Source organism: Triturus cristatus, chromosome 5_1, assembly GCF_964204655.1.
Source record: "Triturus cristatus chromosome 5_1, aTriCri1.1, whole genome shotgun sequence".
Taxonomy (NCBI): domain Eukaryota; kingdom Metazoa; phylum Chordata; class Amphibia; order Caudata; family Salamandridae; genus Triturus; species Triturus cristatus.
The window spans coordinates 996,248,363-996,269,507 of record NC_140587.1 but is presented as its reverse complement, the minus strand read 5'-3'; the positions used below and the strand labels follow the sequence as shown (position 1 = coordinate 996,269,507).

General features: G+C 46.8%; 1 protein-coding gene across 1 annotated transcript in view; it reads left to right on the top strand.

Annotated features, from left to right (window-relative positions):
* The window catches only part of ADCY2 (adenylate cyclase 2), a 3,557,286-nt gene that overhangs the window by 861,206 nt on the left and 2,674,935 nt on the right, over nucleotides 1-21,145 (top strand). Inside the window, exon 3 of the mRNA XM_085606100.1 lies at nucleotides 6,135-6,296. Coding sequence (XP_085462226.1) covers nucleotides 6,135-6,296 — 162 coding nt within the window. The remainder of the gene's footprint in view (nucleotides 1-6,134; nucleotides 6,297-21,145) is intronic.

The following is a 21,145-nucleotide window of genomic DNA, read 5'->3' as shown; positions in this document are numbered from 1 at the left end:
CCTAACATACAAAACAACTCTACTCCACCAAAGGAGACACCAACAAGATATATTAGAACCTTGCAATGCTTCTGCTAAATCAAATACATGCATAATAGGTGATACTTAGCTTTATATTTGTATAAGTAATGGCACATGTAGTTTCTTACATAGTTAACAAGCATTTGTTGTAATTTTGTCACATTACACATAACCCTCACACTTCACATTACGCAGTTTATCCAACAACACAAGTAAGTAGGTAAAACATGCATGTCTCATATTTAATCCACACTTTGGTGGAATATATATGTTTTATCTTTGATAGGTTACCTATGAGACTATGTTGACAATGGTTAATGATACACGTGCAAAAAAGTATGCTAATTAGGACACAAAACCACAAAAGACATATGTTGTTTCTTTGCAGAACTGCTGTTGAAATGCTGATGATCTAATTGATCAGGCAGACTATACGTATCTTGGCTTGCGTACAATGTCAAAATACCCCTATTTTTGTTCATCTGACATGTTGTAAAGAATTGCTATTTCTATGTGAACGCATACCGAATACCTGACACATTCCGAATATCTAGTAGTGATAGAACTTTGACTCAGCACCACACACTGGTGGCCAAATTCACAATGATATTGCAGGTATGATTTACTACTGTAGTAATTCAGAATTACTTCTAGCATTGTAATTCAGGAGTAAGCCAGGTTCATTGTCAGACTGGGAAAGAAAATAGGCTTGGGCACCAAAATAAAAAGGGCACTCCTTTAGAGAATCAAAAATCTAAATAGGTTGCCAACATTATGAAAATTGAGGCAGTTTTAAAAGTTTAAGGACATGGGGCAACATGCACGTCTGTTTTTAGTGGTCGCAAACAGTGAATCGGGCTGTTTGCAACTGCTAAAATGGCCTTTAGCACGTATCAACCTTATTTTGAGAATTGGTAACCTGTTACTGGCTCACAAAATAGGGTTTGCGAGTCGCTATTAGGAAGTGGCATGCCAAGGGCATCCCTTCCTAATACCAAGTCGCAGGGGGATGTATGATTCTTTTGCGACCGCATTCAGGTCGCTAAACAATCGCTGTTTACTGTCTACTTCAAGTGGGTTGTAGGCCAGTCGCACAGGGGAAAAGGTTCTCAGGGGACCCCTTCCCCTTTCTGATTGGCAGCAAATTATAATTTTTTACACGCAGGCAGTGCTCACACGGACCACTGCCCACTGTAAAAAAATGAAAAAAAAACTTTGCATTTTTATTTTAGAAATGCATCCAGTTGTCCTTTAAGCAAAACAGGCTGCGTTTGAAAAAAACACAGCTTTACTTAAAAAGCAGTCACAAACATAGTGGTCTGGTGATCCCAGCAGGCCACCATCTCTGTAAGTGCCGGCCATTCCCAATGGGTCGCAAATTGCAACCTGCTTGATGAATATTAATGAGGCAGTTCCCTTGCGACCCGTTATGGAATCGCAAACAGTGTCTGAGACAGTATCTGTGAGGCCTGCACAAATAACATGTTACATTTGTCCTTCACTGGGAACCAAACACCCTATTGTAGAGCTTGACTCTCAGAGGGTAGCGTTGCAGAGCAGACTAAGGCTTACTCAAGGAAGGTGGTGTAGGCTAGTAATCGCCATTTACAGGTATGCAGAAATAACACTCAATAATTGATTGTTCAGTCTGTACTTTGCTTTATAAAAGTAAGAGTACATTTATTAAACACACACACTACTCAATACTATGCACCAATTTACAAATGTACATAAGCTGTTGGAATTACTTTGTGACATAACATAACTTCTCCACCCCTCCCGCAGGGGGGTGGGGTCTAGTACCACCACTCCCATGTATGCACATCATCTTGCCCTCTAATGCAGTGGGTTAACACAACCTGGAGCGAGAGCCTTGCCAACTGGCACCATCCCAGTGGAGACCCACCACATCATCTCAACAAGCATTAAAAAGAGGTACACCTGCCCTGGGGACACATAACCCTGACTGAGCATCTCATAATGACCATACAGTAAGCACCTCTACATCTTAGTGGCTAACAGTCTCTGTTGTTCTTCCCCTAATGCAGTAGCAGGAATACATGTTTGGGCATCACTTTAAATGAGGTGCTTAGCATAGCTGATGACAGTTGCAATGCATTGCAATCACAGCCCCTAAAAGGCATCACAGTTATAATCACAGGATTAATCATATACCACCAGACACCCTAGCAGGAATGTCTGGCAACATAACCCCACATTACACATGTGACTTACAGTCCCACCATAGAAATAACATTGGTAAATGCACTTCCCTTGCAATTTCACCTCTTCACCTCCAGGGGATGCCCTTCTCCAGACATCCCCAGCACAGCCTTCCACACATTGAGGCAATTCTTAAGGCACCCCCCGGACTGTAGAACAAAAGTTCCAGCCCAGGTGAAAGTCGATTGCTGGCTGCGCCCTTGATGGCTTACTTCTAGCAAGTTCCCCAGAGACTGAGGGTGGGACTTATTATCTTCATGCTGGGGGAGTCTGCGTTGCTCCTGCAGCTCTCCCTGTACCTCATTCAGCAAAGGGTGGTGACCCCCCTCCTCCAGGGGCCACCAGGCGCCGAAACAAAGAGATGTCCACATGCCTTGCAAGGCATTATGGGGTGCTTCATGCTCAGCCGATACATATCAGAACAGAGGCTCTCCCGCTGCATTGGGGAGAACCGCGCTAGCCCTGTCAGCTGCCTCACGCCGCATCTGCTCATCGTTGGGGGCCTGGTCCCACCCGGGCCCTGTGCCTTCCGAGGTGAGTTGTTTCACGACTTGGGAAGCACACCCCCGGCCTCTCTGGCGGTTTGTCGGGGGCCCGGACCCACATGGGCCCCTTGCTTCTCCCAAGTGTTGGGGGCCCGGTCCCACCCGGACCCTGTGCTGCCAGGTGCGTTCTGTGTGGCCCGGGGACCCCACCCCCAGCCACTCCTGCCGGCTCCCCGCCTGGCCGGCATCCTTGTGTGCGGCTGCGGGACCCAGCGCATCCATTCTGGTCTGCCCGCTCTGGCAGTCAGACACCGAGACTGCTGCTGGCCCAGCGTGGCCTCGGGGGAGTACGACGGCACTCCCTCCTCCTTCCCGCCGCTGAGGGGAGTGCAGCAACACTCCCCCCCTCCTTCCAGCACCACACCGGGGGCCAGGAGTTTGGGATCCCTGGTCCCCTAGAGTAACATTCACGCTGTCCGCCTACGCCTCCTGATTTTCGGGTCCCGGGACCCAGGAAAGGCTTTACGGGGAGCGCGACGCTGCTCCCTGACTTATTTCATGAGTGAGGGGGTGTATGCTTGATGGCATGCCCCCACTCCTCCAGTTTCATCGGGGGCCAGGGTGGGCTCCTGGCACTTCAGTCAGGCATCGTGCTCCCCGACTTAACTTTTTCGCCCTCTCAATCTACAGGAGGGTGAATTCAGCAGGGAGTGGTCTTCACTGGCTCCCTGTACCAGCCTTTCACCTGGCTCTCTTCCTGGGCCTCTCTTCTCCTTGCGCAGAGGCCCAGGCTTCTGCTCACTGGTCCTGGTCTCCCCTTGGGGCACAAGTCAGGGTCCTGGGCCAGTCTGGAGATTCTTCCTTCCAGCTGCCCATGGTGCCAGGCTCCAGCACCAGTCTTCCTCAGCAGACCCCACCCCAGAGAGAGCTCCTCTTCCTCTGCAAACTCTTTTAAAGAATTTGGAGGGGGCTGGCAGGAAGTCTCTGTTTGCCCTATCAAACAGCGTCACATCACTTCTCTGCCCCTGCTCCCTCCTTCCTGCCCAGGCCTCTGGGTTTGTTCAAAATGGCGTTGTCCAGGGGTCTCATGCCACATGGTCTCTGAAAAGCCCCATCCCCCCTTGCTGCCTTCTCTCCAGAGCAGCTCCTTGCCTGACACCAGGTGACAGCTGCTGATGGATTTACCTGTAGCTCCACCCATCTTCTCTTCTTGGAGAGGAGGACTTCGCCCTTGGAATGCTTATCCTGAAGGGCTAGGCCTCTGATGCTACAGCTTGGGAAGGAAGGTCATTAATCCAGCCTGGCAGAGGCAGCCCCAGCCAGGTTCTGGTTATGAGCTGACTCAGAGGAATATTACATTTCTGGATGACCCAAAAGCAGTACAGATATGACTTTGGACCCTTCAGAATACTTCTTCTCACCTAAGTTACAGTGGACTTTAGTGCATGTCTGCAATTGTTAGGCCCTAGTGAAGTGAAAGTATCCCAAACGGTCCCTATCCCAATAGGGGAATAATTACATGGTCTTTCAGTGAAAACAGTAAAGCACACTGACTTTCCCATACATGTTTCTTGCCATTGTATAAAAGCCTATTCCATGTCTCCACCCAGTTCTGCATAAGTCTTGCGACACCATTCACTTTGTAGCTGCTCCTTCGATGCGCATGCCAGGAATCTCCCCAGCGCAGCCCTTACACGTGTGCTCACACATGTACACATGTGTCTGCATGATTCTAGCCCGGTGCCCCTTACTCTGGCTGCATCGCAGTGGCCTACTCTCACCAGGGTGACACCGGTAAAATCCACATGCAGTCTCTTTCATCTTGAGTTCACTGTGGGTGAGTCCCAACTTATGAGCAGGGGCCTGACTGGCCGTAGCGGGCACCGGGGGTTTCCCCGGTGGGCCGCCAGGGTGGGGGCTGTTTTTGTTACCTGGGGCCACAATATCGGCATCCTGTAACAAAATCGGCCGAAACCGGCCCTAACAAACAGCGCAGCCGTAACCTCCATCCCCACCTCCAGAGGGCCAGTCGACCAGTTTGCCAGGCCCGTTTCGCTTACCAGTCCGGCCCTTCTTATGAGGCTCTCCCACAGTAAAAGCTCCACAATTAGGTGTTCAAAAAGCGAAAAGTCCGGGTGGCTGCGATGGTCAAAACCACCTTCTAACAGCATGCATTTGTGATTGTCACAGTGTGTCTTAATATCGGGGAAATCAACTGTAAAAACCAACCCAACAGACCCCAAAACAGGTCCACAGTCAGAAAACCGGCCACAACATTGACCGGTCAGACCAGCCTTTCCGGCACTGACTGACTGCCTTATATCCAAGTCTGATCCTGTTCAGGGATACTACAAGAGTAAGCCACAGCAAAAATCGATGTGAATTGGGCACTAGGTGCCCGTGCTATGCTGTATGAACATCATGTGTGTTAAAAAGAGGAAGATCTTTGCAATAAAACCGTTCTAACGCAAGCAGAGTTGATTCTTATTTGTATTTCGCTTCGCCTAATGTCATCCAAAGAGTTCTTCGGAAACAGCAAGTCAAGAGCAAATAGTGTGCACAGCTGTAATGCCAGCCCAGTGATTGGCTGTGCATGTGGCAGCAGAGGAGCCATCTGTTTCCACTGCCTTGAAGTCCCTCTTGCCTGCTCTTCCGGCAGCAGCCTTCATTGACCCACTTTTCAAGCACACTATTTATTCCATGTGGTCATGGGAAAAGGAGGCATGCGCAAGTTCATTACAATGTACATTTTATATGAGGAACTGTGGTGCACAGTTCGTACATAAACAGGTCAGGACATGAATTTGTTAGTAACATGAAGTACCTAGAAGCCTGACCTTAAAATGTCAGCACCGGAGAATGTTGTTTATTCTTCGCTGTTTATGGGGCATATTCTGAGCAGGCATGGCTCGAATGTGTAGCCAGTTTAAGCCTGTAATCTTAAACCAACGACTTCATCATTTCACACAAATAGGTATTTCAAGTATAATTATTGTTATTGTCTTTAGTACGTTTTATTTAACGTCAGTATTAAAAGTAGATTTCATTCTCTAGCTGAATCTCAAATGTTCCTTTGAAGGCGTAATGTGGGTTCTGATTTTTTAGTTTCAGAAGTCATGATAATGATTTCTTATCTAAAAATGTGTGTGGTTACAGGTACCTTTGCGCTCAGCTGGAAGAGAAGGACGTCTGTGAGACTAGCATTTAGATGTAATCGTGTCCTTGAAAAGCCTCTCTAATAAAAAATGTACGCCTTGGCCACACTTCCGATGAAAAACTGCAGTCAGTCACAAATGATAGAGCAGCCATAATGTCGGCTTGCCAAGCGTGCTGATAAGTTTCTGAATACTTGTTGAATTTATGTGTTTTTTATTCTCAAACTTTTTCTTCTGTTTTTTTTTGCAGGTGTCGTTTTTCCTCTTCATTATTTTCGTGGTATACACCATGCTGCCATTCAACATGAGAGACGCAATAATAGCCAGTGTATTAACCTCTTCGTCTCACACGATTGTGCTGAGTGTCTATCTCTCCTCTTCAACAGCCAGGAAGGAGCACCTGGTCTGGCAGGTAAGGACTGACCTTCGAGCAATCAAAAGCTTCTTATTTCACTTCTTATGTGTTGCCGCTTCTTAATGACAAAAAGGTGTTAATGGAAACCTCGCTGTCAAGTGCCACGCATCACGCGTTAGGCCAAAGCATTTTATTGCATTTTCCCGCATCACCTCACTGGCATGAAACATCATGCATTTTTGCTTAGACAATAGTTATATGATGCTGAGTAGTATGATCTTAAAACCACGTGTGATAGTGATATGTTTCGTCAATATGGCCACCATGTTGATAACTGGATTTGTGATGACGAGTGCACTTTGCAAGATCCTAGTTGAATGAAGTCCGTCGTTTATCACCAATGGGTGTGAGGTATAATAGTGAACTCAAGATGGTGTTGTTATTGTACATGCTGTTTGGAGAGCTCAGTGCGGTTCTTTTCAGATCTGTTGGTTTTAGTTCTGTAGTATGCGAAGTCATCACTTAGAAATGTTGTAGGGCCAGAAGTGTGAGCAAGGTTTCGAGTGCATTTATTGCTAAATATACTCACGTGTTTTTCACAGTATTTGCTGACTTGGAACTGTGGGTGATTCATGAATTGAGTGATGGGCTCGGCGATAAAGGGGCGGAGGGCCCGATTCACAGAACTAACTTAAGACAAAATCCTAAACGTACTACTTTTGGTATTCACAGAATTTAGGATTTTGTCCTAAGTTTGTCTTAAACTTAAGACAAACTTAAGACAGACTTAAGACAGACTTAAGACAGACTTAAGACAGACTTAAGACAGACTTAAGACAAACATAAGACAGGCTTAAGACAGAGTTAAGACAGACTTAAGTTAGGATTTTGTCTTAAGTCTGTCTTAAGTTTGTCTTAAGACAAACTTAAGACAAAATTCTAACTTCTGTGAATACCAAAAGTCGTAAGTTTAGGATATTGTCTTAAGTTAGTTCTGTGAATCGGCCCCATTCAGTGGATATGCCTGTTTTGGATATTTAAATGAAACCCTGAGTGGGCAGCGCACTCATGTGCCATCTGATGATAAGCCTGTTCCGATGTCGGGACACAGACCCGGCTCTGGACTGTCACCCACACAGACCAGCATTGTCCCACGGCTCTTGAAGAGGAGAGTTCTGCCTGCTTAAATGAGCACTGTTACTTGTGCATGTGGGTGGGCCGCTGTCAAATAAACATGTAATGCAGTTTGTATTAGTAATGAAGCGCTCCCTTTTCCCTAGCAAGGCTCCACTGTTTCAACTGCAGAAAAGTAAAAGTGAAATGTAGTCTGTGGCAGCTATGTTTAACCTTGGACAATTTCGTGCACTAGGCATCCCAAAAATGTGCATTTTGCCTGTCACTTATGCACTATTTTCAAATGTCAATGAGATTAAAGTGAAAGCATTCAACTTGGATGTGAGGAAGTGACTGTTTGACGAAAGTGTTTTATTTCTCTGAGCCACCTTTTGTGATCATGATCATGTATGAAAAACCTACAAACACGTGATTTCAGATGCGCGTTGTACAAAACGCTCTCTTATGTTTGATCGGATAGCCTACACTGTTGCCTCATTTATATAATAAGATTTTAGGTCATATGTACGGTTCAAATGACAGGTGACCTGGTGTAATAAGATGAAATGTTTCAGCACGCATCTACAAGAAGTACACTTTTCTGAATTTCAAAGACCATTTTTTCAAATGTTTAAATGATGTTTGTAGGTTTGCATGCCAAAAATGTCAGGGCTCAGCTCATACACAGGCACTTGACCCAGAGCTGAGCTCTGGCTCAACTCTGGCTCAGCTGCCCCTCCTAATTTGTTGGCTCACCCACCTCTGCTGGCATGAGAGCACAGCACCACTGACAGTTGTGGTAGTCCAGTCCCCCTGCCCCGCAGGGAGCCGCATACACCTGCCTGAGGTATGTCTGTATGTCAGGGATGACTGCCTGCCATCTTTCCTAGAGAAACATAATAGCCATTAATGCCTTTTCTGAGATTATAGGTCAAGGGGTATGAAATATTGAATTCTATTATTTTACTTGTAATGACCTGAGAATACCAGCCAAGTGGTAACCTTAATGACTGGGTGGTATATCTGTCACTTTCCCTCTTTCTGCGTACCTGATGGGAGGTTTGACTAGTACACTGTAGTAAATGCAGAACACATTTTCTCCTGAATTCATGGCAGTTATCATATAGAGTTCATAATCTTCAATATCAGGCATTTTGCAGCAGTTTCAAGATCTTTGTAGAGTTTCTAATTACTGAAAAGAGTGTAATTATATATCTCTTTCTATGCATGGCATTGCTTCCTTTTACTTGCGGGTAAGTGTCACTCTTGGTGTCACGCATTTTGTTGTTGAATGTCATTCATGAGCTCACTGCAACCATGGAAATGTCATACATAAGCATTTTGAGAACTTGGCAGCTATGGACGGTATAATCTCATAGTTGCACCTGCTATGCTATGTCATAAAATGTGCTTTTTAGGCTAGTGCACAGTCATGAATGATCAGATCAATGAGATCATCTTCTGAGCAGCTGCAGTGCCTGCCTACCCTCTTCTTACTGAGAACTGCAGCCACACAATCTGTCTCCAGTCATTGTTCTTCCATTTCTGGTGCTTTACAGCAGTTTTGAGTTCTTCTTAGTGTTTCTCGTTGCTCAAATGGGTGTAATTTCTGATATTGATATGTTTCCCTCATTTTCATTGCTTGATTCAGCTCGCGAGTAAGTGTCACTCATAGTAGTTGAAATTGTAATCATAATTACACTGTAATTATGAAAATGTCACACATGGCAATCCAAAACCTTGGCAGCTATGGAAGCAGTAGGTTCCGGCTTTGTGTAACCCAGGGATCTTTGTCTACACTAATGCCATGCGGGTGAGGAAAAATGGATGCATTACAAGCATACAATTATCCTGTACTGTAGATCACTGTAGATTACTGATGTTTCAGTGTTCTGCCCTGGGAGCACATGCACCCAACAGACAATGTTTGAGGCGCTCCAGCATGTTCACTAGCTCCCGTGCTGCTATTGCTGTCAGCTGGACTTCAGTGAAACTGTCTGCTTTTCGTTGCAGAGGCCAGTCTCCGTTTGTGAAGAATTACTTAAAACAAAGATACAATTCTGAAAGCAGGCACGCATTTAAAACAGTTCCTTCCTCATTTAGAAAAAAAAGTTATTCATGTTTTATTGTGGGACTACTTTAAATTTGACAATGTACTGCCTGGGTATTTACCATTAATGTTCAGTAGTCTGAAACCATGTCCACTTTGTCACAGTCCTTACGTATGAGTTATCTCCATTCATGCAGAACCTATTTACCAAATTTTGTCTTTTCCTTCCCAATCCAAGATGGCCCCCCTTCCCTTTAAGTACAGATACATCACATCCTGGGAAGGACGTCCTGAAATAGTCAAGAACAGATAGAAATCAGTGGAACAAAAAGGGAGAGGTGGGTGGGAACTCAGAACTGTGATGGAAGATATGGACTAGGAATATTGAATATTACCAATTAAGTAACTGGGCATTACCTCCTCATCCGTCTTTCTCTCACAGTCCTTATGTAGGAGCATATACCCAAGCCAAACATTGATTTAGAAACAAACCACACCAGGAGTAAACAAAACAGGCAAATTTAATGAAGAAACAAAGGATACAAATGACCCGAAAGCTCACACTGCAGCAGAAACCACAGAACTCAGCACTACCAAAATCTGAAGATACATCCCCACCCAACTGTAAATGGTAATGGGTCATGAACATCTGGAGCAGAGCCCAAGTGGCAGCAAAATAAATGTCTCGAATCTATGCCCCTTCAAACGACACCAGGAAGCAGAAACACCCTAATAGACCTATCTAGGAAAGACTCTGGGACAGATTCACCAGCCAAGAAATAGGAATGAGAAATAGCCAGCTTAATCCAATGGGACATGGTAGAGAGAGAAGGTTTGAAATCCCTCCTTACCAGACCTAGACAATGGGAGAAAAACAAGGCATCTGACTTGTTGAACACCACAGTGCCTTGCAAATAAATAGAAAGAGCACAATGTGCATCCAGGGAATGCAAACACACCTTCCCGTCAGACACATGAGAAGGATAGAAGTTAGGCAAAACAATGTCAGAATCAAAATGAAAAAAAACACCACCTTAGGGAGAAAGGCTGGACTTGACAAAGCACCACTTTGTCCAGAAAAAAAGGAAGAAAGGGAGAATAACGCGGCCCCAATCTCCACAGCCCATCTCCCAGAGAAAATGGCCCCCAGAAAGAACATCCATGGCAGTAAGAAACTTAAAGTCTGTGGACTACAAAGGCTCAAATGGTGCACCCTGCAAAACCAGAGGCAAGTCCCAAAGTGGGACCAGGGAATGCACAACAGGACGCCGAAGAGAACGACTCCACAGCAAACAAGCTGCCAGAGGGGCCAGAGACAAAACACCAGCCCCACAAAAGACCTGAACAGCTGCCCACTGACTATGGAGGGTAGATACAGCCAATCTCAGCTGTAAACCATCCCAAAGGAACTCCAACACAGCCATAGGATAACAAGAGGAAGAAGACAACCCCTTCTCCTGACACCAGACAGAAAAATTACTCCATTGACAACCATAAGCCTGAAGCTGGATCAGCGCAGCAACATCCGCAGAACACCCCTGTTCTAAGAAGGACTGCCTCTCAAGTGCCAGACCGCAAGCCTCAATCTGCGAAGACTGTCCAGTGAAAGCAGCAGGTGATGCATTGGGGATGGATGGCTTGTCAACACCCAATGGGGCCTGACAGTCAAACGGAGAATACAAGGGAACCAAGGGTGCCTGGTCCAAGCTGGGGCAATCCACAGAATTCCCAACTGGTCCTGCACCACCTTCTGAACCACCCGATGGAGAAGAGAGATGGGTGGAAAACAATAAAGGAGACCCCTGGGCCAGGGAACAGCCAGAGCATCCACTGCCCATGCCCTTGAGGATGGAACCAGACAACACAAGTGGGACAGAAGGGCATTCTCCTCCATGGCAAACAAATCCTGCCAAGGGTGACCAAACTGACAAAGAATGGACTGAAAGATCCCCAGATCCAGACACATCATCACAGAGGACGGAAACCTCAGGGCATCGGCAGGCCCATTCTCCTTACCCCTAGGTCGACTGCTGACAGAGACAGGAGATGAGATTAGGCCAAAAGGCAAATCCTCCAGGAACACGGACACATATTGCTTTGCCGGTTCAAAGATGAGTGAACTATCTGATTGTCCGTCTGCACACACACTGAAGCACCAAACCACAGGGGCCGAAAAAACAAAAAGACCTTCAAGACAGTCTCCAGCTCCTTCCAATTCAAAGACTGAAGGGCCTCCATCTGATTCTATCTCCCTTGAGCTGCAGAATCCCTGAGAGTGGCCCTTTAACCCCTCCCCCATCAATGGTGATGAGAACCAAAACAGACAGAGGAACCAAAGAAAAACCCTTGCTCAGATGAGTGGGGTCCAACCACCACTGGAGATCCCTGCGGATCTGAGGAGTCACTGGAACCAAGACAACAGGTTCCAATACCACGGGAGATAGGGAACAAGGGGATACAGGTGAAAACTCCCTCAAGGATCCAGTACCAATGTAATGACAGCTACCCCTGACTGAGAACCCATGTCCTTGCAGATGGGTGAAGGAGAGAGGACCAATAAGAGTGGAGACTAACACAGCATTCTTCTGACACTACAACCTCTACTATGTCCATCTTGAAGCATGCCCTGATGAAGAGGAGATCTTGGGAAGGCTGGACCTGGGACTTCTACCAGTTGATTAAGAAGCCATAGTCCTGCAACAGTGTGGTCAGCCTGCGAACCACCGTCTGTGCCTTGGTAAAAAAACAAGAGGCATTCATCCTGTTATCCAGATATGGAAAAAGCTGGATACCTTCTGAATGCAAAATAACCACCAAAGAAGCCAAGAGCTTGGTGAACACCCTTGGTACTGATGCTAGCCCAAAGGGCAGCATCCGGAACTAGTAGTGGTGGCCGTGGATAGCTAACCGGAGGAACTGCTGCTGAGACCGATGCACCGGGACATGGAGGTAGGCATCTAGGAGATCAATGGAAGTCAGGAACTCGCCCTTCCTCAAGAGAGGCAGAATCAGCTGAAGAGACTCCTTTTTGAAGGCTTCATGAAGGATGTACTGATTGACCCCCTTTAAGTCGAGCACAGGGCAGACCTCCCCTGACGCCTTCTGCACTGGGAAAAGTAGGGAATAATAACCATGGAACAACCCTCTTGTGGAGCAGCAACTGAATCCCCTGGAGCAGAGCAGGCAACTTTGCTGGAGAACAAGGATCAGAAGCCTTGAGAAAATGGTGAGGAGGAGTGTCGCTGAAATGTATTCTGTATCCTTCTGCGATCACTTGGATGGCCCAGGCAGATGAAATGGTACGAGTCCAAATGTTTTGAAGACGACCTCCCATTGGATGGAACCTGGAGCAGTCATGCATTGGGAGGGTCAGGAGAGGAAGCAACAGCAGATTACCAGGATTTGTCAGCATGAAGGTCACCCCAACCACGACCCCTGGCTCAAAAAGCCTGGTGTTGCGAAGCGTAACCCCCAAGGGGCAACCCCTTTTGAATCCAAAACCCTGCCCCTGTTGACTGTGCAAACTGAAGTAAATAGTTTCCTGTTCTCTGCCGATTTTTTTATCATCTCTTCCAAGTCACTGCCAAAAACCTTTGACCCCTTAAAAGGCAGTTTCAGAAAGACTGCCTTATGAGCAACATTGGCCTTCCAAGAATGCATCTAGTTGTTGCGATGAACTGTGATAGTTGCACTAAAAGCTGCCACAGATGCACAGAAATTGTCAAAAGTGACATCCGAGAGAAACTGCACCTCCTGGTACATCAAAGTCAAAGAGCTAAAAAATCTACACCGTCCTGCTACTTTTCAACCAAAGAATGAAAGTCCTTCTGGAGGGACTGAATAGCGTAAGTGGTGAAGGCATTCACACGGACAGCAAAGTTTGCAATCGCGTAGGTGCATTTCACAGCGCCTCCACCTCCTTGTCCACAGTAGCAGAAGGCATAGCATCCTCTGTCACCACTGCCCCTTGAGAGGATAGCCCAGCCACAATGTCATCAATCTTCACTGAGGACGGAAACTCCTCCCCAAAGGTATCCAACGGATAACATTTCCGTAAAGAAGTGGGGAAACAATCTCTTCTCAACATCCCACCATTCATTAGTAAGCACACGATAAATTGAGTCAGCAAAGGCAAAGAGTATGATACTGAGAAAAGAAGTCATACTCAGCTGGAATGGGAGCAGCATCTGTAAAGTCTAAATTATTCCGAACATGCTGTAGAATTTCTGCCAGATCTATGCCCTACACAAAATAGCCCATAACTTCATCCTCATTCCCCTTGACTGAGGGATCCATCCGAGGGACCTTAACTGGATGAGTCCCTTCCCGTGCACGAAATGCAGCTTCCACAACTGCAGCGATAATGGCTTGAAGATCAGGGGACACAACAACCAATCCCCGAAGATGGCTTAGTCACCACAGGGGTCTCCTCCAAATCACTCATAATAGGGTAATTGGTACAGCCAAAGGAGCAGGCTGGAGATGGAAAATCAGACTCCAGTCACACTGACGCCAGCAATGGATAAATGGCAAAACACCAGTGAGGCGACCCCAAACACAGGAACCAGACCGGCACAAGAAGAAACTTTCCTGATAAGCCAGCTGGTATCTCAGGCAGTGCCCCCCTCGCTGCAGTGCGTGCCATGACCTACACAAAGGTCCAGGGTTAAGTACTAGGATTCTACGGGCCGAACCCTGGAGGCGCCATCTTGGAATCAGGCAGACGCCTACCGCTTCCAAAAAAAACAGCTTGTCCCTACACTTGTGCCACACACCCCTGTTCAGCAGTATTGGGGAACAAAAGATTTGGCAATAAGAAATAAATATAAAAGGCTCAGCGATATCCTGAAGCTGCCAAAGGCTGCCCAGCACACCACAGACATCCTCTGTGATCCCATATGCCCAGCAAACGGCCATGAACACAAAAATACGTCATAAACCGCTTAAGCAGGTATGATTGAAAATTGAAAAATTTGAAAATAAAATACACATGCCTAAAGACAAGGTGACAATCAGCTGCAGAAAAAAGAAACGGGAAGTCCTTGCCAGGATGTGATGTATTTGTACTGAGGGGTAGGGAGGGCCATCTTGGCTTGGGAAGGAAAAGTCAAGTTTGGTAATTGGGTTCTGCATGAACGGCGATAACTCATACGCAAAGACTGTCAGAGGAAGAGGGGCAAGGAGGTAATGTAGTCTTTGCTTTCCTCCTTTTCATTTATTTGAATTTCCTTAAACAGTTTTCTCTGCTTTTTGTGAGTAAATGATGAAGAAAGGGTGCCACGGGGGGAAAAGGGAAACTTGGGCATGTAACGTAGGAAACTGCAGTGCCTGCATCGCAGGGGTGTCCCAACCCTACACTGGGCCCATGACACTTCAAAGGAGCCCCCTATTCAGCCAGAGTCGATTAATATCTCTAAGATATAAGTGACTCAAGGGCCTTTAATCACATTCTGCAGGGGGGCCCATAATTTAGTTTTACCCCACTGGGGAAACTGAGAAGAAGCTGGAGCTCAGCTTTAAGAGAGGGTGACAAATCAGATATTTAAATCATGCTGGACTATCAATAAGAGATAATGTTGCCACCATTCTTCCCATCTTCAATTTTTTACTAAAAAAATTAACTGATTGCTTCCTAGTTAAATGCATCCATAATTAAAATAGTTTCATTATTTTCTTAGGTAGCTACAAAGCTCACTAAAGCACGATGTCCTATGAGACTTCATTAGTCACTCTTTTTTCATCCAATGGCACTTTGCAATCTGGAATTTGTGATCATACTTTTTCCAGCATTAGCATAATTTCAAAATTGCAAGCAAAGTGCGAGTTTGTCAATAGCCAGGATTGGCTGAATGGGTCACTTGGCAGCCATGTGCACTCAGTGCTCTAGGCCACAACTTTTTTGCAGTGATCCTGAAAGAAAGGCAAAATTAGTCACTCTTATGAATATTGTTCCACACCACATGTGCATTGTCTGGAGGGGAAGAACAATGGTTTCTATAATTCCCTCAAACCCCTGGACATGTTTCATTTGTCATATCTATGCTTATGCACATTGGGTTGTGCAGTGTTTCTTGTGGCAGAGCTGAATCAGTTGTCAGCTAGATCACTGTCCACAGGGAGGAACAGCATTGGAAGGGTAGCTTAGTTGTCAATAGCCGGGCCTAACTTTCGCCTACAGGAAATGATTGGCAATTATCTCCAGTTGAGAGCAATGGGGCTAGGAGAGCTCCGGGACGTCCACTCACAGCTTCTGCGCTTTATAAATAGCATATTCATTCATTCATACTCAAGGTCACTACCCAATCTTCCTTTGAACAGAACAAGAACATCTTTCGAAGCAGGTGTGCATGATTCTAAACCCCCCAATGGAGGTCACTCTGAAACTTACGCACTTTCGAATTTAGTATGCAACATTTACTTTTGTGAGTAAATCATCACAAACTTTTCTTCTTGGGGCAATTTTTGAAAATCACCATTGAAAATGGCTCCCAAGCCATCCACTTTGAGATAATGGGCATGGGCTCTTGTACGTTACAGAATGCAACTAACAAACGTAATAAAACTTTTCTTAAGAAAACCCTTCAAACACGTTATTTTACTTTAATTATGTTTCAGAAGAGAACACTTGTGTTATGCTTTCAGTCTTACTTTGATATTTGTTCAACCCAGGAAATTTACTATATTTTTGCAACTTTAACGAGGTCCTTTGACAAATCCCAAAATATCATTTGCACCCCCTTCGGAAATGTAATCTCTGCTGTTGATGCATAATACAAACAATCAGTATGCACACCCTCAAGGGGATCATCAAACCCTCACTAAGCCTTTGTTTGGATCCAGCTCTTTAAAACCACCTTTCAACACAGCCCCAGCTAAAACCAATATTGGAAAAGTTGTAACAAAACAATTTCTTAGCCATAACAGTCCTATTGGGTCCAAGAGGTACAGCATTGATGGATTCTACAGTGAGACTCTCTGTAACTTTATTTACATTTTTTTGTTTCAACACAGAGTTGTTTGCATCTCATTACAACAATGTAGTTCTTTTTTAAATCGGGCAACGTTGCATGACGATGATTCATTTGGAAATATTCAGGATTTAACATTCTTATTGTTTTGCCTCGTTCCAGTATTCTGTCTTATTTCAAATATAAATGTCTATCAGCGGTCTCCTTGGGGCAAATGACTTGGAGGTGCAATTTTTGAAAGGAGACACTATATGCTTCAAAATAAGGGTTACCTTTTCTTGTACATATTAGGTAATACTGCTCCTTACGAAATGATCCTGACGTTGATGTACCAACATAAAAGGCAACAGTCTCAAAGTGTTTGTTTTTCTGTAATTGTTTAAAGTGCCATTCTGCAGGCACCTTTACTAACTCTAAGATTTTCATGCAGACCAGTAATTTTCAGTTGACTTCCATACACCTTTCTTGTCAACATAAAAGTTGTTTGTTATATCTTCAGTGTGTTGTCTTTTCATTCGCAATGGGAGTGTGTGTATGAATAGCGCTACATTAGTAATCTCCTTTTTTCTCTTTTATCAATTCTTAAAAGCAGAGACTTTCTAGTAATCTGTACACCTCAATTCTGATTTCTGTAGGGAGTAGCATTCATCTTTTAAGTACTTTTAAGCTTACAGTTGAAAATCTTCATTTGAGGTATTTCTTAATATTTCTTCATACCTTGGCAAAGCTAAGCGACCCATCCTATTATACCCAAAGTTGGATTTTGTGCTGCCTACATTCAAAGTAGAGATAGCTCAGGTTTTCTATAAGTGATTCAGAATCAAATGTCTTCTGAACTCAAACACAATAAGTGATTGTTTTGAGTTGTCTTTTATGGATAACATGCATATTTCCATGTAACTCACACACATGTTCTTTATTTAAATTCTAACAGATTCTATAATAACATCAGTAAGCAATAGAGGCTGAGTAAGAAATTTGAGCACATTGGAAATGCATGTTAGCCATTCTGTAAAATAGTTCCCTTCTCAATTGTTCAAAGTTTATTTTTCAGGTTATTTTTTCATGTTCCCTTAGGGATCATTTAAATATTCATGATGAACCTTCCCCATATGGTAATTTGTAAATTCTGGCTCCTTGATTACACATGTGAGATATGTGTGGAGATGAATTGCCTTGAGATAAAACAAGACATCTTGGGGGAGGAGCCTAGCGCTTGACCAAGATGGCTGCGTGAGCTTTGAGCTCCCGAGACCCTCACGCCCTCCGTCACCTATCCTGTTCTTTATCCTGTTTCTTATGCACGGTATCCTGCAGATGAGTCATCGTGGGGGCGATTGACGCTGCCCGGGCTAAAATCGCCCGCCGGGGACCGGAGTTGTGGACGACGGTAGATTGCGGCCTACCTCCGGGATGCCGGGAGCTCGAGTTGGCAAGATGCCCGGCCACTAATTGAACAACAGCAGGCCTGTGGGGTGTGAACGGGCGGATGGAGACCACCGCACTTTCACTTTCACTTTCTCGCCCTTTGTTGGCTACGGCCTGAGAGTGCTTCCTGAGGATCCACGGACATCTGGAGGACTTGCGCCCGACCCTGGTCGTTGAGTGACGGTCCGGCCTGCCTCATTTAGCTGGGTGAGGGACGTCTCTCCGTAATTGCCTACGTCGAGTCTGCAATGTCGGCCAAAGCAGAGGCTGACAAGCCGAAGTTCAAGGCTACCAGGCGGGGAGGCTATACCTAATCCAACAATATGGATCGATATGCCCAGCAGAAGGGGTCGCCTGGTGGATCGGGACAGTCACTGGAAGTACAGAAAGCTGACTCGTCCCCGACCTCGGAGCTGTCGTTGCAGGATGTCATGGGGGCTATTGAGGGGATGCAAACATCGATCGGGCGACAGTTTGATGCCTTGGCACAAAAAGTGGACACGATTTTGGTCAATGTTAACTTGATACGCGCGGATTTGGCCAAAACCAATGAGCGGGTCAAGTCCCTGGACCTCAAGACTACTGGCCTTGCGGATGATATTTTGGGACTGCAGGCGGAGGTAGTGAAGCTGCGGACTGCTAGTGACCTCTCCGCCCGGCGGCTGGAGGAATTTGAAGGTCGTGCCAAGCGCAACAATGTGCGCATTACTGGAGTCCCGGAATCCTCGGAAGAGCGCTCAGTGGACCTACTCGTTGAAGACTTGGTGGTGAACCATCTTGCGCCTAAGGGCCTTGGAAAGTTTTTTGCCGTAGAACGGGCTCACAGGGTGCCTGGCGGGAGGCCTAAGGCGGGAGCTCCCCCGAGACCGATTGTCGCCCAGATCTTCCATTTTCGAGATCGGGACGCTATCCTGCAAGCGTCGCGGGTGACGGGCCAGGTTCCGTTTCAGAATGCCTCTGTGAGCTTCTATCCTGACTTCACCCAGATGGTGCAGAAGCAAAGGCAGTGTTTCCTGGGGGTTAATAGACGCCTTAGGGAGATGGATTTGAAGTATGCTATGCTCTTCCCTGCCAGACTGCGTGTGGTGTATGAGGATCGGACTTTCTTCTTCGACTCGCCTGAAATGGCCGGAGATTGGTTGGACGCTCTGCCACGGAGACGGACCGGCGGGGACTGTGTCACGGGAGTGGACAGTGGCCGGGCTAAGCAAGAGTGATGCCCCGGGTGTCAGGTTGTTTTGATTTTGCCCCGGACAATGACTTGTGGCTAACTGCAGTAATGGGGGGGGTGGCGGAGGGCCGTTCGGAGCTCTTTCCTCCCTCGGGGTTCTTTTTGTAGATTTGTTTTGGATAGGGCGACAGGCACACTGCAAGTTGGGGGGGCTTTGTAAGCTGACGCAGGGGTGCAGGGAGGGGGGAGGATTTGGGATGTTGGGGTGGTTGTTGGGGGGGTTTTTCTTGCAAAGCGTAGTAATGGTTGTCAGGTTGGTTTGGTGGTGGCTTTTCGGGGGGGTGGAGGTCTCTTGGTGTTTGGGGATGGGGGGTAGGGGCCTAAATATTATTAGCTGGAATGTTAATGGCTTGGGTGATGGTATTAAGAGAGGGATCGTCTTACAATTCCTGAAGCGGACCTCGCCTGATGTTGCCCTATTGCAGGAGACACATCTTATAGGGAATATGTGTTATGCACTTAATAGAAAGGGTTACAAATTCATTGCCCACTCTGGCTTTTCATCGGGCTCCAGGGGGGCGGGCATACTTGTTCGAGCCTCGCTGCCACTCGAGGTTGACTCCACCATTGTTGACGATAGGGGGCGGTTCGTAGCTGTGGCGGGGAGATGGGAGGGTAGAACGTTGGTATTGGTTTCTGTGTACGTTCCTCCGGCCCTGCAGGCCTCCACGTTTGCCGATCTGGGCAGGGCCTTGCTGGAACTCCCTGAGGGGCTGCTAGTGGTGGGGGGAGACTTCAATGCTGTTGGTTCTGGGCTGCTCGATAGGCACCCGCCCAGGGATACCGGGGGGCCCAGAAGTGGCTTCCTGACTTCATAGACACTTTTGGTTTGGTGGACTGCTGGCGACTCCGGCACCCCACCCAGAGTCAGTATACCTTTCACTCCGGGGCGCATGGTAGTCTCTCCCGGATTGATTACTTGCTCACCCTGGCTGCGCATGCCTTGCTAGTTTCTGAGGCTAGGCATATGGCACGTGGCATATCTGACCACTCGCCGGTGTGGGTCCGTTTCGACATTGGCCGGGTAGGAGGAGGTAGGGTGGCTCCCATTAACCCCTGGTACTTCCGTGACCCCAAGACGCGCAGGGCATTGCTGAAGGCAGTTGATCACTATTTTCAGGACAATCAGGATTCGGTTGATTCAGCGGTGTCTCTGTGGGAGGCGTTTAAGACCGTATTGAGAGGGGAGGCCCTCTCATTGGTGGTGGCCGCCAAGCGATGGAAAGACGCCGAGGTGATACAGATCGAGGATGAGATCGCGGCTTTAGAGGTAACCCTGGAGGAGGAGGTTACAGCGGACACTCTGCATAATCTGAGTTTGAAGCAATCGGAGTACAGGGATCTGGCGGAGAATGCTGCCAAGACCCTTTGCAGGGAGCAGCAGGGCCGCCTATATGATGTTGGGGATAAGGCCGGGAAACTGCTAACTTGGTTGGACAAAAAAGAGCGGGTCAATAGAGTGGTGCCGGAGTTAACGATGGAGGAGGGAAAGGTTGTTACTGACCCCGAAGGTATAGTCCAGCGTTTCTCGGATTATTTCCGCGTAGTATAATCGGTTTCGGATAGGCCGACTGCGGACTCGTGTGACCTTTTGCGTGATATTGCTCTGCCCTGCCTCTCTGACGTAGATAGGGACGACCTAGATGGTGATATAACGGTTGATGAAGTAGCGGGTGCTATTCGGGCCTTGAACTCGGGTAAGGCCTCCGGTCCGAATGGTTTGCCTATTGAATTGTATAAGCTTTGTCCGTATAAGGTCGCTCCTCACCTGCGCGCCATGTTCGTGGAGGCGCGGGTGAATGGGTCTTTGCCGCTTGATCAACGACTGGCAACCATAGTGGTGATACATAAGGACGGTAAGCCTCGGGACAAGTGTAGTTCCTATCGGCCGATATCGCTTCTTAACGCTGAGCCGAAAATCCTTGCTAAGATCCTGGCGAACCGCTTGGTCCGGGTGCTTGAGGATTTGATCCACCCGGACCAATCGGGCTTCATCCCGCATCGTAACACTGCATTAAACCTTAGGCGTCTCCATGGGGTGATTGCTAGGGCGGGCACGTTGCGGGAGCCGGCTATTGTGGCGTCTCTTGACGCCACGATGGCGTTTGATACGGTG